This window comes from Anabrus simplex, chromosome 13, assembly GCF_040414725.1.
Source record: "Anabrus simplex isolate iqAnaSimp1 chromosome 13, ASM4041472v1, whole genome shotgun sequence".
Classification (NCBI taxonomy): Eukaryota; Metazoa; Arthropoda; class Insecta; order Orthoptera; family Tettigoniidae; genus Anabrus; species Anabrus simplex.
Window position 1 is genome coordinate 52578766 of NC_090277.1, and position 18465 is coordinate 52597230.

Consider the following 18465-nt stretch of genomic DNA (forward strand, 5'->3'; position numbering starts at 1 on the left):
GAAAACCGTAAAAGTAGTTAGTGGGACGTAAAGCAATTATTATTATTATTATTATTATTATTATTATTATTGAGCAGCCTGGCCGAGGCGGTAAAGGCGTGCTCGGTTTTATGGTCCGAATCGCACAATCTACTCGCTGTGGTTCAAGGTAATTATTGATTATTAATATGATACCCTGTAGGGGGTGTAGAAATCCGGAAGGACGTGGGTTCGATTCCCCGTCAGAAAGTCGTAAAATTTAAGAAACGAGATTTCCACTTCCGGAGGTACGCATGGCACTGATGTTCATTCAGCCTACATCCAAAATGAGTACCAGATTAATTCCTGGGGGCAAAGGCATCCGGGCGTAGAGCTAACCACTCTACCCCATCAAGTGTCAAGGTTACGGATGGTGGAAGCCTTTACCTTCCACCCCTCCAGGGACCTCCATGGCCTGTACGGAGATGACTTTGCTATTATTATTATTATTATTATTATTATTATTATTATTATTATTATTATTATTACATTTGATGCTACAAATTATTCTCTATGGCAGTGTATTCTGAAAGTTTTTATAGCGGTTCAACGTCACACTAATTCATACGTTAACGGCAACGGTGAGATGGGAAGGTACAGGACAAGCAAGTAACCGACAGTGAAGTTCTTAAGGTACAACTCTAAGATTTGGCTGACGTAAAAACGGGAATCCGCAGAAAATAATCTTCAGAACGGCCCATACCACGCCTAGGCATTATGATCTACATTCAGACATATGCACTCAGTGTCGAAGTTAATATGTCTGTATTCCGGCACGACTTTTAAAACAACAGTAAAGCAGTATGTTCGAAGTTATTTCTCAGATATTAGTCTATTCCATAAGAGAAATGCACAGCCTCACTCACCAGAGAATTTTGTTATAACCTGAATGAGTGAGATAACGAACATTTCTTCAAAACGACCATACTCCGGTGACGGGAGAGGGAGAAGGGTAGGACGCAATGTCCCCACTTTCAAGAGCAAGGCGGTGGTCAGCGAGTACAGTATATAAGGTGAGAGTGGACCAGTAATTGGCACAGTCACATCACTGCACAGTTATGGCTCTCCTCAAGGTAACTATGCATACAATCTGTCTCGCCAGCCAGCCTGACATTATTTTTAATTTTTTTCTTTTAATATAACATACGTATTAAAATTATCTTAAATCAACGCTCATATTAACAACTAAATCGTTATTAACCCGTTGAGGACAAGACATTTTTAAGACAGCTCTGTTTGGAAAGACCAGCAGAGTTCCAGAAAGTATAGTCTCTGTCACACCATCTGAAAAGAATTTCTCTGCGTTATGTATCCATATATTTGATTTCATTAAAAATATTTTAATATTCTTTCTCTGAAATTCGAAGGAAAATTAAATTTAGGAGGACAAATAACTTATAAGATTTGTTATTAATTAAAAATAGCGTACAGGTAGTAGTGTCCAAAAAATCCCAAATTAATTTTGGCGATCAAATATCTGCATTGTATATTTCTTGCAACCAAATGCAGTTGATTTGAAACGATGACGCAGGGGAATTTTCCACGGTTTAGCTTTGCTATTGTGTGTTGATGTTCAGCAAGCGAGGCCATCAGTGTTATCCAATGACGGTATCATCAATCGCTCGCATAAGATTCAAGGAACGTGTATTTTAGTTCCCAACACCGCTCTTCAACGCTATGCATGTGAACTAAAACATGCTCCGAATGACACGTTCGCACTAATATAGTCTCCTAAATGTGCTGCGTGCCAGAGAGGAGAGCACTTGAAGGTAATATCGGTCCCTGTAGCATACTTCTAACAGACTATTTGGTGCACCTAATCACATGTGTAGAGCAGAGGATTGTTGTCCTTAAACCCCTGTGCATTATGCAAACGTTCAGACAAAATATTAGCGCACGATAAACAGATTCGATAAAGGAGACAGTAATGGTCTCATGTTGGAACCTTGAGGAACTTCTATAGAAAATTCAAATTATAACTGACCTTCCATCTAGAGTAGATATTGGGAAGGTTGAGAGAATACTATGCACAACACTTAGTAAGAAATTTCACGGTGCTGGAGTGAACGACAGCCCCACGTGCTCAAAGCAGAGACTCGTAGAATTTACTTGCTTATACTCCCGATCAAATTTTCTCCCATCAGAACAGAGCAATTACTCCTATTCCAAATTATATTCCTTTGGTTTAATCAAAATAACCCTCTATGTCTTAATGAAGGTCAAAATAGTAAATATTCTCTTTTTTACAGGTCCTGTCCCTCGCCGCCCTCGTGGCCGTCGCTAACGCTGGAATCCTCGGCGCCCCCGCCGTCTATGCCCCCGGCGCTCCTCTGGCCGCCCGTGCCTACGCCGCTCCCGCCTACGCTCACGCTCCCGTAGCCTACGCTGCTGCCCCCGCCTACGCTAAGGTTGCCGCCCCCGTCGCCGTTGACACCGACTACGACCCCAACCCAAGCTACAGCTACGCCTACGATGTCCAGGACGCTCTGACCGGAGACTCCAAGGGACAGCAGGAGAGCCGTCAAGGAGATGTTGTCCAGGGTAGCTACAGCCTGGTCGAGCCTGACGGCACCACCCGTACCGTAGAATACACCGCTGACCCCGTCAACGGATTCAACGCCGTCGTACACAGAGGACCCGCTGCCGTCGCCAAGGTCGCCGCTCCCGTCGCCTACGCCGCTGCCCCCGCCATCGCTAAGGTCGCTGCCCCCGTCGCCTACGCTCACCCTGCTGCCTACGCCGCCCCCGCTTACGGATACGGCAAGGCCCTCATCGGTTAAATACTGACGACATAATTTACACAAACCAACCATTTCATTCATGTTGTAAAATATTTCATCTACACCGCAAATAAACTATATGTATTAAATTTCTGACTATTCAATATTAGAACTATTAATCCTCACTTCCACTACCCTTTAACTTTATCAACGTCTGACATACACCCAATGCTATAAGTATAAAATATATGAGATGTAATTTAGAAGGATGCATTCCCATTGTTTATAACGACATCAAGATCCATAAAACAGTCGATCACATACGATCTTAGAGTAAAATGAAAAGCTTCCACTGAGCTTCATACCAGCTTTAAGCAGGATGAAAAAATCAAATCCATTGCCTGCTGATGTTCCTCTCTTGTAATTACTTCTTGTTGTCATGTATACACTGAGCGAGTGTAAATTCGAAATAAGCAGGCAGCCTTCCATGCATCAATAAGCCCTACACCGTTCAGACAGGAGTATTTCCACACATAGGTAAACCATCTTACGTATACAGAAAAATAGGAGTAGAATTATAATAACTCCGTCCAGAATATACCTTAACATCCACTAAACTCTGAGAATTATGAGGTAAGTAAAACGTACTCAAGAAATGTGGTGTATATCCCCTGTGATGATTCGGCTCAGAAACCCTTTGCCCTCCACAGAATACCGTTGAAAAAATGCCAGTGACGATTGGAAATGTTGTCCCTTGTGAACATCGGTGAGCAGACGTGGGACCCATCTTTGACACTGTTTACGAAATCTAGGTGCTGGTGAACAATGGAGAACACACTCCCATACGAAATGTTCAGCATGCTGGCAATTTCTTGCAGTGCCATGCACCGGTTTTCTCTAATGATCGCAACAACATGATCAACATTTGCAACGGTACTGGAAGCTGAGGGCCTGCCATCGCGATATTCGTCCGTGAGATCCGCGCGTCCGGCGTCAAATTGCTTACACCACTTTACAATACATGAGCGAGAAACTGCACACATTCACCGTATACAGCAGTTATTTCACGGTGAATGTCCGTCCAATTGAACCATTTATCCCACAGAAATCTGATCGTCGGACGCACCTCCAATTTCGAGTGAACATCCAGTTAACGGGCCATTGAGCCTAGGCCGCTCTGCACACACAACACGATGGGATATCACACCGACGTTCCTATCGGAAGTGTCAGCAGTTACTGTAGTTTGCTCCGCAATGGCCACGGTCACGACACACAGCATGCTCTCGCGACGAGCAAGTGTAACGTTTTGATTGGCCCTCGTACTACTACGTCCTGGGGATGTCCAGTCATGATGGTGGCTTCAATAATATTCGGCATCACTTCCTTGACTGACAGTCGTGTTCCTTTGCAGAGAGGACGACGATTCATATTCCTCCAAGAAGCTGGAGGGCAATCCAGGTGACTCCAAGTTGTTCAAAAGCTCTGTCGTGTAGTCGACGACGTCATCTGTATTACATGCCGTGTCGATAGACTGGTAAATTCGTAGAACACCGGGTAATTATCGTAAAATTTGCCTGGTGTAAAAATGGGAAACTACAGAAGACCATCTTCACGGCTGCCGCCAATGGGGTTCGAACCCACCATCTACCGAATGCAAGCTCACAGCTGCGCGTTACTTACTGCACGGGCAACTCACTCGGTAGAAGACAACACCAAACATTTATTGAACTAAGTCACAAACCAACACATGTCTGTTAAATCTCACAGTGGTTTTATTTTCAAAAATTTAGCGTGGGATACCACGATATCCCATCTAAAAAAAAAAAACAAGATTACAAGTTTGTTTCTATATGCTTTTAGAAAATTTACAAGCGTGGTGACAAGACTCCCACTCTTTTGCTATGTGTTTTACGTCGTGACACACACAGACAGGTCTTATAGCAACGGCGGGATAGGATAAGGCTGGAAATGGGAGAAGAAAGACCCTTTCCTTAAATACGCCAGGTGTGAAAATGGTTAACCACGGAATAACATCTGCAGAACTGATGACAGAGGGGTTCGAACCCAATACCTCCCAACGCCCGGTAACGCCTATATGGTGGGATCGTACAGCCCACTAAATCACTTTCGTCTGCTCATATTCGGTATCAACTTTAATCCATAGTCCTTGTAATAATAATAATAATAATAATAATAATAATAATAATAATAATAATAATAATAATAATAATAACATACAAATAAAATAATCTACATAAATAAAGTTGTACGGGTTCCGCTGTCTGTAATTTCGTTTGTTTTGCCAACTTTTCAGATATTTATCCGTTTTAGGTAAACTCTAGACCGAATCTGTGGTTTTTATTTTTCGTGCCTGATTGTTCCACCATCACGGCGAAACGGCTGAATAGATCTCAACCAAACGTCACACTTAGAGTATACCCATCCCGGGGAAGGTTTTGATATGCATATGATTTAAAGATCGTTGAACAGACGGGGGTTTATAAGGAAAACGAGAACAATTTTCTTCCATTTTCTCTTATACTATTGATTTTCTGTAAAATCTGTGGACTGTATGTCAAACGTCTCTTCATTATAAACAACTTTTGTTATGTTCATAATTTAGCTTACTTTTCAAAAGACGGAGAAAATTACTATTTTCTACGGGTATAATGCTCTGCATTGAGTGACCGACAACGAACCCACAGGTTACCATGGCAATGTGTCTGACTGCTTGCCAGCAGGGAGGTAACGTATTGCCATTTTCTTCATTATTAGTGTAAATTCGTGGTTGTTCCTTGCGTAGAAAGCAAGGGAGACGTCAATCGGCCATTGTGCGGGATATTGGCGGAATATCGTTGGAGGTTATAACCGTACTCGAATAGCTTAAGTAATAACACTACAAGTCATCTTATTCGTGTACCTAACAATCCCTGAGCCTAAATTTCTTCTCTGTTACCGCTTTCTTACATCCGTAACTCAAACCTTCATAATTTATAGAGGGACATTTGACTTTCCAATACATCCACTTGGTATTTACATATTTCTCCTATCCGGTTGTCCTCAGATATAATCCTATTTTCTAATAATTTCAACTTTCTTAACTGTAATACTTTCTTCCTTAATTACTCCATGTGCGGGCGAGTGCTAATGCTGAAACCTGGTAACTTTTCTTTGAGGAAAAATTCCAAGCTATACAAATATATAATTTTCGGCTCCGGAAAGTATCGAAATACGGAGCCAATTTTAATGACGGTACAGACTTCCGTTACGGGATTATTGGTGGTTAAACGGTAAGTCGTATCGCAAAACAGATAGCACAATCCCCTTTCTATTTGGAGAGATCAACTTTGATTTAATGACTTACTGTCCTGTCTCGACTGTTGATACGTTAGATAGCACTTCATTTCTCGATTATAATCAAATCTTTCGGACTCTATTGTGATTTGCAGTAGGAAATGTGACCTTCCATTATCCTCAAAACTTCCTCAATGGCTACCTTACACGAGAAACAACGTATTCTGACCTTCCTGTTTTGTTTCTAGGATAGCGCTAAGAGAGTCGTGCAATTTGATTTAATCCCACTCACTGCCTTTACAGTAATTTACGGAGGAATCCGTATACAACGTAGAATACCGTAGCGAAGCAGGGTACATTTGCTAGTAATACTTACTACTTACTTACCAGGTTGGCCACAGAAACCGTAGTCGGTTTTTGGCCTCGCCAATTAGCCTCCTCCACCTTTTTCGATCCGTGTATTCTTCTTCGGTTAGTTCCATTCTGCTCATATCCTCTCTGATCCCATCTACCCATCTCAATCGTGGTCTTCCCTTTGGTCTTGACCTTCGATGACCTTCGATGTTAGGCCCCTTAAAACAACAAGCATCATCATCATCATCATCGTCATCATCATCGTCATCATCATCACCTTTGGTCTTTTGCCTCTGATGTTTTCTTCCACCACCTGCCTGGTTATCATACTTTCTCGACTCATTACGTGTCCATATCACTTCATCCTCCTCTCTTTAATCACTGCCACAATGTCTAACTATTTGTACAATTCCTGAAGTTCTAGGTTTTTCCTTTTCCTCTATTTCCCCCTGTCCTTCACTGGTCCAAAAATCTGTCTCAGCACAGCATTCTCAAATATCATAAGTTTTCTTTCTGTCTTTTGGGTCAGAGTCCAGGTCTCTGCTCCGTATAGGACCACGGGTTGTATTACAGTCCAGTACATCCTTATCTTCGTGTGTCTCGATAGAAGCCGGGGCTGAGCAGCGTTCTGACTGCAAACCTTGACCTGTTTCCTGCTTGAATTCTAGCCATTATTTCTTGGTCTATCTCATTCCTCTCAGTGAGTACTGCCAAGATATTTAAATGTTCTTACTCTTTCAAAGATTTCTCCATCCACATCTAAGGGTTTGTTATTGTTTTCTCTGCTCACTACAAGGTATTTGGTCTTTTCCATATTCATCTTTAAGCCCACACTAATTGCTCCTTCCCTTAAAACTCTTGTCATTTTAATAAGATCTTGCTCATTCTGTGCTATCAAGACTACATCATCCGCGTATGCCAGGGTATTGATTCTTCTACCCAGTTTAATTCCTGTCTCTAGGTTTGTTACTTTCCTCAGAGCTTTTTCTAGTATCAGGTTAAACAGAAGGGGGGAGAGGCAGTCTCCCTGTCACACTCCAGTCCTCACTTCGAACTTCTCCGACCTCTGTCCATTCAGTTGCACTGAGCATGTTGCTTCTTGTATACATCCTTGTGTTACATTTATTCGTTTCCTGGGAACTTGTGCCCTTTCCAGTTCCTGCCATATTGTTTGCCTGTTCACACTATCATATGCTTTTTGGAAGTCCACAAATAGACAGTGTGCATCTCTGCGAAATTCCCAACTCTTTGATAATACTTGCCCTATAATATGCAGCTGGTCAATGGTTGATTTCCCTTTCTGAACCCTGCTTGCTGGAATCCAAGTACTTCCTCGACGTATGGTGTTAATCGTTTTACTAGTAACATGCTCAAGATTTGATATGCTGCTAAGGTGATTCCTCTGTAATTGCTGCAACTCATTGGGTCTCCTTTCTTAAATATCGGGCAGATGACAGACTGTTTCCATTCTGCCGGATTTCTTTCTTTCCTCCAAATTACACATATCAGGTGGTGCATTCTGTCTTGTAAGAATCTCATCCCTCTTTCACCATCTCTGCAAGTATTCCATCTGTTCCTGGTGCCTTCCCTTCCTTCAGCATCTTTACGATTTCTTCTACTTCTTCCCTGCTAGGCTATTCATTCTCCCCTGTTTGTATTGTCGCTCTATTTTCTCTGTATTAATTCTTCTTATTCTTCTTTGCTACTAGTAATAATAATTGCAATTATGGCTCCCACGGCAGTACATCAAAAATTACAACAATAGAACATTTTAGGTTATTAGACCGTGTGCGTGTGCAGTGTTTTGCCCACAGCAAGCCAGAGAGCTTGCCAGTTCTATCGCTGTGATTTTTAGAGTGAAAGCACATATTTCGCTTTAAAATTACATGAGGAGTACCAAATTAATTTACCCATTTTTTGATAATGGATGATCATTTCTTCTGTAGCAAGTTAGCAATTTTTATTTGCAAACTAGGCGAGACTGTTCAGACGGTCTGCCACTGCTACGCCATGTCTTGCAGCGGCATGCCATTTCATCTGAGGAGCCCAGTGGCAAACCAGGGGGAAAACTGCACATACATGCACATGGCCTCACAGCTCAAAAGGTTCTATTGCTGTGATTGAACCTCAAATCCATCCTTTCAAATTTCTTACTCAGGAATAAAGAATGTGTGGTAACATTCATAGACGTGAGAAATGCATATCAATCGATAGATCGTACCACCCTGATCGGAATGTTGAAGGAATTTAGCCTAGACAACAAAATCAGAACAATAATCCAACAAACAATGACCAGCACCACTTCGAAGCCGAAGTTCAGGGTAGAGATTTCAGACGCCTTTGAAATCAAGACAGGAGTTCACTGTGTCCTCCTGAACACAGGAGTCAGGCTAGGGTACAAAAGCCAAAATTTTAATGTTGATTGCCTAATCTTTGCAGATGATCTTGCAATTTCTTCCGATAACACAGCCTTCGAACAGGTTTTTCAGCTTAAAACACAAGCAGCGAAGGCAGGCTTACAGATCTCTTCTGATAGAACTAATATCAAGCTGGCACCCAGAGAGTTCACAGTGCGCCGAGACAAAATGATACGAGTAGATAAGTTCAGTCCGCCTCTGTGGTGTAGTGGTTAGTGCGATTGGCTGCCACCCCCGTAGGTCCGGGTTCGATTCCCGGCTCTGCCTCGATATTTGAGGAGTGGTATGAGGGCTGGATCGGGGTCCACTCAGCCTCAGGAGGTCAACTGAGTAAAGGTGGGTTCGATTCCCAGCTCAGCCATCCTGGAAGTGGTTTTCCGTGGTTTCCCACTTCTCCAGGCAAATGCCGGGATGGTACTTAAGGCCTCGACCGCTCCCTCCCCTCTTCCTCGTCTATCCCTTCCAATCTTCCCAACCCCTTACAAAACCCCTGTTCAGCATAGCAAGTGAGGCCGCCTGGGCGAGTTACTGGTCATCCTCCCCAGTTGTATTCCCCAGAACAAGAGTCTCACGCTCCAGGACACTGCCCTTGAGGCGCTAGAGGTGCGATCCCTCGCTGAGTCCGAGGGAACAGAAAAGCTGGAGGGTAAGCAAATTAAGAAAGAAGTAGATAAGTTCAAATATCTAGGAGAACTGATAACGCCAAACTTCTCAGAGAAAGAAGCCTTTGCATTACGGATGAACAAAACGGAAATGGCATACCTTTTAACCAAAGACATCTACAACAAAAGGTCCATATCTTTCAAAGAAGAGCTGAGGCAATACTGCAGGGTCATCCGTCGAGAGGTCTTATATGCTTCAGAATATCTTGCAACGATTCAAAAAAAGCCTGATCGAGAAACTGGAGGCCAAAGAGAGGTAAATTTTGAGAAAGACAATGGGGAGTACAGAAGCGACATAACGACGAACAATACACCCACGTAGCGAAGATTACCGATACCGTCCGGAAAAGGAAAATTACCTTTTATGCGCATGTGACACGAATGCACCCAACAAGACTGACCAACCGCATCATTACCTTACTTCAGCAGAAGAAAACGTCCGACTCGTTGGCTGAATGGCCAGCGTACTGACCTTCGATTCAGAGGATCCCAGGTTCGATTCCTGGCCGGGTCGGGGATTTTAACCTTAATTGGTTAATTCCAATGGGCCGGGGGCTGGGTGTTTGTGCTCTCCCCAACATCCCTGCAACTCACACACCACAAATGACACTATCCTCCACCACAATAACACACAGTTACCTACACATGGCAGATGCCGCCCACCCTCATCGGAGGGTCTGCCTTACAAGGGCTGCAACCGGTTAGATATAGCCACACGAAATTATTATTATTATTATTATTATTATTATTATTATTATTATTATTATTATTATTATTATTATTATTATTATTATTATTATTATTATTATTATTATTCGCAGAAGAAAAAGAAAAAGGGGCTTAGTACGTTGAGGTGAATTGAGACCTTGAAGAAGTGGAAATCACACGTAATGAAATCCAGGAGCGTGTCCCACTTAAGAAACTTCAAGCGTTCCATGGTTTCCGAGATAAGCCCAAAAATAAAAATTGGAAAGTCATAGACACAGGAGAGGAAAGAACGATACTGAGAACGCAAGCGGGAGTACTGGGCAGGCATCGAAGCCAGAAGTAGCCAGTTAAAACGACGCGGTCCACAGTTGGCCGATACTACATGAATGAAATAATAATAATAATAATAATAATAATAATAATAATAATAATAATAATAATAATAATAATAATAATAATAATAATGGTTTTCTCCTCTTAACTACATGCACGGTTTCGGGAGAGCCCGAGGTGCCGGAATTTCGCCCCCTACGAGTTCTTTCTCGTTCCGGTACATTTAGCGGCAAGAGGCTGAAGTATTTCAACAGTTTGAAAAACTACCGAACTGCGCCGGGTTCGAACCTGTCGAGCTGAGCTCACAAGGCCAGTGCTCTATCTCGTTAGTCACTTAGGCCGGCGAAGTCTTTGTCCTGTCTCAAAAATCCAAAGCAAACTAAAGTTACAACCCCCCCCCCCTCCGCCCCATGGCGCAAGAGCCCCGAAGGGCCTTGGCCCACCAAGCGACCGCTGCTCAGCCCCAAGGCCTGCAGATTACGAGATGTCGTGTGGCCAGCACTATGAATCAACTCGGCTGAGTGGACCTCGAACCAGCCCTGAGATGCAGGTAAAACTCCCCGACCTGGCCGGGAATCGAACCCGGGCCTCCGGGTAAGAGGCAGCATGCTATCCCTACACCACGCGGCCGGCCAAAGTTAGCCCCGTAAAGGCAATTTTAAGGCCCTTCCATAGGTGGAAGGTAAAGGTTTCAGCTTTCCGCAACCTCGGCATTTTCTGTGGTAGAGTGGTTAACTCTACGCCCGGCAGCATTTTCTCCCCCAGCAATTCACCTGGTACTCATTTTTGGTGTAGGCTGAGTGAGCCTCAGGGCCAATATGCACACCCGGAAGTGGAAAAATCGTGTCTTATATCTATCCTATATCCTTCTGGTCGAACCGAGCACGCCTCGGCCAGGCAGCCCATTGTCCTGTCTGTACTAATATGTATATTTGTAATAATCTAGGTATAAGATTACGATCAAATTGGCTGTGGAATATGCATATTATGCACCATCACCACATTCTCTTTCGAAGATATGAAAAACGTTTTAGATGGTCAGAATAGGGGTTCAAACTGGGTTCAGGTGGTATCTCAAACTTCTGGAATTCAAATTTCGGAAACTGAACCGCGGTTGCCAATGTGAGGAAGATTAATCAGTCAAAAACGTACTAGACTTCATTTTTAATCATATAAAATAATTCACAAAAACAAAGGATTATTTTAAGTGTTGGTTCTTCGCCAACAGACAGTCCTCATCATATCTCTCCAAGAAAGACGAGAGACACATTCAGCGGCATAACGGCCTTGGCCGAATATTCCTACGTATTGAGAAAAAAGAAAGGTTATCATATACTGTATAAACCAGGAGCTGGAAATTGTCAGTGTTCCATACCACTTTCAAAACTGTGAAAAGCAAACAAACTTGTATTGTGGCGTAGAATTCGAACAACATTGATATTTCCTTTCAGAAATTCTACTCCTACACGTATCCGCCAGAATACGGACGGTACAAAAAAATCCGGGTCAGGAATGGAATAAATAAAGCCCCCATCTAGTCGCGAGGATAGGAATTGTGCCGGCTGCCGAAGCCTGTCGCACTCCTCCGCGGCAATGATTAATGACTGACAGATGAAATGATACTGGAGAGTGGTGCTGGAATTAAATGAAATGGCGTATGGCTTTTAGTGCCGGGAGTGTCCGAAGACAAGTTCGGCTGGCCAGATGCAGGTCTTTTGGTTTGACTCCCACAGGCGACCTACGCGTCATGATGAGTATGAAATGATGAAGAAGACGGCACAAACACCCAGCCCCCGTGCCGGAGAAATTAACCAATTAAGGTTAACATTCCCGACCCTGCCAGGAATCGAACCCGGGACCCCTGTGACAAAAGGCCAGCACGCTAACTATTTAGCCATGTAGCCGGACGTTGCTGGAATGAAGGATGACAGGGAAAAACCGGAGTACCCGGAGAAAAACCTGTTCTGTCACTGCTTTGTCCAGTACAAATGTCACATGGAGTGACCGGGATTTGAACCACGGAACTCAACGGTGAGGGGCCGGCGCGCTGCTGCCTGAGCCACGGGGGAGAGGTTCAGACAATAAAAAGACAGTGACAAAATCGTGAGCTTCTACACCCCCTACAGGGTAACATACTAATAACCAATAATTACCTCGAACCACACCGAGCAGACTGCGCGATTCGGACCATAAAATTGTTTTTTAAAAAACATGCTTGAGAGGATGGGTTCGTCCTCACGGTCCACCGCCACGTCCTTTCCAGTCCTGGCCCTGCCCACGCCCCTGCCACCATCGTCGCCATAAGACTTGGCTGAGTCGGAGCGACGTTAAACGAATAGCAAAAACCAAAACATAAAACACCTTGAACTACAAAACATACATAATTATAGCGCTTAGGGAAATAGAAACATGACAATTGTAAACGTTGGTTGGTTGAACTCGCAAATCAATGAATTTCCTTTAAATCTTCCATTGTTTATGCAAACATTTTAACATCAAGAGCAGGGCGTGAAAATGAGTCCTAATACCACACGTAAGACCGGTCAAAAATTAGATCCCTGAAGAACGCCAATTTGAACATAACAAAAACCAATCAAGTAACCCTGGAAATTTTAAATCCTATTATGAATACCACCGCTTGATATTTTTTTGCTAGTGGCTTTACGTCGCACCGACACAGATAGGTTTTATGGCCTAGGAGTTGCAAGGAAGCGGCCGTAGCCTTAATTAAGGTTTACTTGGTGTGAAAATGGGAAACCACGGAAAACAATCTTCAGGGCTGCCGAAAGTGGGATTCGAACCCACTATCTCCCGGATGCAAGCTCACAGTCGCGCACCTCTAACCGCATGGCTAACTCGCCCGTTCGCTTGTCATTTGATGCTGCCGGACTGAGTGGCTCAGACGGTTGAGGCGCTGGCCACCTTGTTGCCCTAACTTGGCAGGCTCCATCCTGGCTCAGTCCAATGGTATTTGAAGGTGCTCAAATACGCCAGCCTCGTGTCCGTAGCTTTACTGGCACGTAAAAGAACTCTTGCGGGACTAAATTCCAGCATCTCGGCGTCTCCGAAAACCGTAGAAGTAGTTAGTGTGACGAAAAGAAAATAACATTATTATTAATGATGTTACATTTGATGCTACAAATTATTCTCTATTACATTATATTCTGAACTTTTTTTATAGCGGTTCAACGTCACACTAAGTCATACGTTAACGGCAACGGTGCGATGGGAAGGTACAGGACAAGCCAGGAACCCACAGTGAAGTTCTTAAGGTACAGCTCTACGATTTGGCTGGCGTAAAAACGAGAATCCACGGAAAATATTCTTCAGAACGGCCACAGCACGCGTAAACATTCTGATCTACACTCAGACATATGCACTCAGTGTCGAAGCTAATATGTCTGTATTCCGGCACGAGTTTTAAAACAACAGTAAAGCAATATGTTCGAAGTTATTTCTCAGATACTAGTCTATTCCATAGGAGAAATGCACTGCCTCACTCACCAGAGAATTTTGTTATAACCTGAATGAGTGAGATAACGAACATTTCTTCAATACGACTGCACTCTGGTGACGGGAGAGGGAGAAGGGTAGGACGCAATGTCCCCACTTTCAAGAGCAAGGCGGTGGTCAGCGAACACAGTATATAAGGTGAGAGTGGGCCAACAATGGGCACAGTCACATCACTGAACAGTCATGGCTCTCCTCAAGGTAACTATGCATACAGTCTGTCTCACCAGCCAGCCTGACATTATTTTCATTTTCTTTCTTTTAATAAAACATACGTATTAAAATGATCTTAAATCAACGCTCATATTAACAATTAAATCGTTATTAACCCGTTGAGGACAAGACATTTTTAAGACAGCTGTGTTTGGAAAGACCAGCAGAGTTCCAGACAGTATAGTCTCTGTCACACCATTTGAAAATAATTTCTCTGCGTTATGTATTCATATCTTTGATTTCATTTAAAATATTTTAATATTCTTTCTCTGAAATTCGAAGGAAAATTAAATTTAGATGGATAAAAAACTTATAAGATTTGATATAAATTAAAAATAGCGTACAGGTAGTAGTATCAAAAAGAACCCAAATTATTTTTGGCGATCAAATTAATATCTGCATTGTATATTTCTTGCAAACAAGTACAGTTGATTTGAAACAGTGACGCAGGGGAATGTTTCACGGTCTAGCTTTGCTATTGCGCGTTGATGTTCAGCAAGCGAAGCCATCAGCAATGTCCAATGACGGTATCATCAATCGCTCGCATAAGGTTCAAGGAATGTGTATTTTAGTTCCCAACACCGTTCTTGAGTACTGTGCATGTGAACTGAAACATTATCCGAATAACACGTCCATGCTAATATAATCTTCTAAATGTGTTATATGCATGAGAGGAGTGCACGTGAAAGTCATACCTGTCAATGTAATATAATTGTAAAATGTTATTTGATGCACTTCATCACATATGTAGAGCTGTGGATTTGTGTCCTTAAACCCCTGTGTATTATGCAAACGTTCAGACAAAACATTAGCGCACGATAAACAGATTCGATAAAGGAAACAGTAGGCCTAATGGTCTCATGTTAGAACCATGAGGAGCATCTATAGAAAATTCAAATTATAATTGACCTTCCAGCTAGAGGAGATATTGAGAAGGTCGAGAGAATACTATACACAACAGTTAGTAAGAAATAACAAGGTGCTGGAGTGAACGACAGCCCCACGTGCTCAAAACAAAGACTCGTAGAATTTACTTGCTTATAATCCCGATCAAATTTTCTCCCATCAGAATAGAGCAATTACTCCTATTCCAAATTATATTCCTTTCATTTAATCAAAATAATCCTCTATATCATAATGAAGGTCAAAATAGTAAATATTCTCTTTCTTACAGGTCCTGTCCCTCGCCGCCCTCGTGGCCGTCGCTAACGCTGGAATCCTCGGCGCCCCCGCCGTCTACGCCCCCGGCGCTCCTCTGGCCGCCCGCGCTTACGCCGCTCCCGCTTACGCTCACGCTCCCGTAGCCTACGCCGCTGCCCCCGCCTACGCTAAGGTTGCCGCCCCCGTCGCCGTCGACACCGACTACGACCCCAACCCAAGCTACAGCTACTCCTACGATGTCCAGGACGCTCTGACCGGAGACTCCAAGGGACAGCAGGAGAGCCGTCAAGGAGATGTTGTCCAGGGTAGCTACAGCCTGGTTGAGCCTGACGGCACCACCCGTACCGTAGAATACACCGCTGACCCCGTCAACGGATTCAACGCCGTCGTACACAGAGGACCCGCTGCCGTCGCCAAGGTCGCCGCTCCCGTCGCCTACGCCGCTGCCCCCGCCATCGCTAAGGTCGCTGCTCCCGTCGCTTACGCTCACCCTGCTGCCTACGCCGCCCCCGCTTACGGATACGGCAAGGCCCTCATCGGTTAAAAACTGACGACATAATTTACACAAACCAACCATTTCATTCATGTTGTAAAATATTGCATCTACACCGCAAATAAACTATATGTATTAAATTTCTGACTATTCAATATTAGACCTATTAATCCTCACTTCCATTACTCTTTTAAGTTTATTTAAGTTATTTAATAGAGAAATGTACACTCAAGTTTGAGCATTAAATAAATTCAACAACAGGAGTGGAATTAGAACTTCGTCTAGAATACCTCTTAACATCCACTATTTTTTTTTTAAGTGCCATTTGTTCGGGGCGTCGACCTATAGAAATCTTTAGCCCCTACTTGCACCATGTGATATGAACCTGCGTGTAATTGGAATGGAGGAAGTGTAGAGTGTTGAATGTGAGGAAAGGAACGTTAAGGACGACAAGAACACCCAGGCCCTAAGCCATGAATATTAATCACTTACAATTAAAAAACCTCTGACCCAGCCGGGAAGCGAATTGGGGCCTCTGGGTTAACGTCCACTATACTCTGATAATTATGAGGTAAGTAAATCGTACTCAAGAAATGTAGTATATATCACCTGAATGATTTAGTAAACATTCTGATGACATCATAATAGACTGGAAGAAAAATATCGATCCATGATTTGCTAAGCCAAAGACGTTGACTTCGAAGATATATTATGAACTTAGCTTCACCTGCGTAAAGATTAATATTACACACAGTACATGTGGATAGCTGGAGGTGATTGGATAATTGTTTAATTCCATGAGAAATGCATCTAAATATTGCATAATGCTTTTCTAGCACTTTCAATACTCCAACCATATAATCATATTCCTAAATACGTTCGCAGATAATTGCTACAATCATATCTTTAATAGTACCAAGTATATTCCCTAAACGATCTAAAGGTTAACAAACAATAGTAAGTAAACTGTGTTGCAGGGAGCGGATGTTCATTGTTGAAGGGTTATATATCCATTCTGGAATGTGTTCTATATTATACTAATGAGCTAAATTTATGCAGGCATTTTCTCTCCACACTTGCATAAATATATTATTACATGCGCGATTATCTCACAATGTTCCTAACGGAGCAAGTCTTAATCGTTCTGCTCCATAAAATAACAATTCTCCAGTCCATTTACGCTAAAGATATTCTTAACCAAACAACTGTCAAAATATCTTGCTATTTGCTTTACGTCGCACCGACGCAGATAAGTCTTATGGCGACGATGGGATAGGGATGGCCTAAGAAAGGAAAGGAAGCGGCCGTGGCATTAATTAAGGTACAGCCCCAGCATTTGACTGGTCTGAAAATGGGAAACCACGGAAAATCATCTTCAGGGCTGCCGACAGTGGGGTTCGAACCCACTATCTCCCGATTACTGGATACTGGCCGCACTTAAGCGACTTCAGCTATAGAGCTCGGTGTCAAAATATCTAGTGTTAGTCGTAATATATTTGAAAATAATTTAAATAACGACTTAGAAGACTGGTCACACACACACACGGTATGAGAACATTGCTGAAAAGCTTCGAGACAAAAGGACTATGAAAAATTATCACGTAACATTCATTAAAACATTTTTGAATGTTATACTCATCATTTAGGTCTACATCCTGAAGACAAGTACCTTCTTACAAAGTGACGTTCCAGGATTTAAAAATATGACCTCGTGCCGATGGACGAAAGCATTTAGAAAAAATACAGGACTGTCCTATTTTCCCTTGTCCTTACCATCTGAAATTACTTTAAGATGGTCTGCAGTTTTATATATTATTTTTCAACCTGTTTCACGTTGCATTCATTAATATAGATTTCTGTTACGGTGGAATTTGAAATGGCTTAAATAACGTACTTCCAAGGCATTTGATCTGAAAATGGAATACCATACAAAATCATCTTCAAGAACTCACTCGAACTGGATGTATTCATTCATTAGAGAATGTTAATTAGACCATTTAATAATAATAATGATGATGGTGGTGATGATGATAATGATAATAATATGAATAAAATAGGATCCCTCGAATTTAAGGACTTTAAGTGCCAATAAATATTTCCATCAACAACCTTAAGCAGAGTTTAAAATGCCTAAGCAACTGTTACAAGAAGACACTGTCTTTATATTCATAGGTTAATGCTAAGCAACGAAGTAACGGAACGAATCATGAAACCCAAAATTTCATGACGTCGCAATAGCATCCACGCCTTATTGCAGGCCTTCCAACGGACAAGTGCGCTAAGCGGATTGCCTACAAATTGAGGCGCTTCCCAGCCAACGGTTCCGTAACATAAGTACAGGACGGGTGGACAGGTGGAAGGAATATTTTGAAAACCTTCTCAACGTAAAAGGAAATCTTACAGGTGACGTCATGAACAACCAAGCTTATGTGAAGCAGAACAATGATATCGGTGAAGTTACGCTTGCGGAAGTGGGAATAAACTTCACTGACTTAAAAGTTGCAGGAACAGACAAAATTAGGACTGAAATGTTGAAATATAGAGGAAAGGCAGCGATTCAATGGCCTCGTAGAGTAGTAAT

The 18465-nt window shown here is 42.7% G+C and overlaps 2 protein-coding genes across 2 annotated transcripts; both read left to right on the forward strand.

Moving 5' to 3' along the window:
- Positions 1 to 1076: 1076 nt before the first annotated feature.
- LOC137502880 (cuticle protein 21-like) lies at positions 1077 to 2798 on the forward strand. Its single transcript, XM_068230051.1, has 2 exons — positions 1077 to 1091; positions 2268 to 2798. Exons 1-2 carry the CDS (start codon positions 1077 to 1079, stop codon positions 2796 to 2798), a joined length of 546 nt encoding a protein of 181 aa, XP_068086152.1.
- An 8193-nt stretch (positions 2799 to 10991) lies between these two features.
- On the forward strand, positions 10992 to 15935 carry LOC136884747 (cuticle protein 21-like). Its single transcript, XM_068230053.1, has 2 exons — positions 10992 to 11057; positions 15405 to 15935. The coding sequence occupies exons 1-2, from the start codon at positions 10992 to 10994 to the stop codon at positions 15933 to 15935; spliced, it is 597 nt and encodes a 198-aa protein (XP_068086154.1).
- The last annotated feature ends 2530 nt before the right edge of the window (positions 15936 to 18465 follow it).

Coding starts and splice junctions, on each gene's coding strand:
- LOC136884747 (XM_068230053.1), top strand. CDS start 10,992: ATGTCGTGTGGCCAGCACTATGAATCAACTCGGCTGAGTGGACCTCGA. Junction 11,058..15,404: donor GAACCAGCCCTGAGATGCAG/GTAAAACTCCCC, acceptor TCTTTCTTACAG/GTCCTGTCCCTCGCCGCCCT.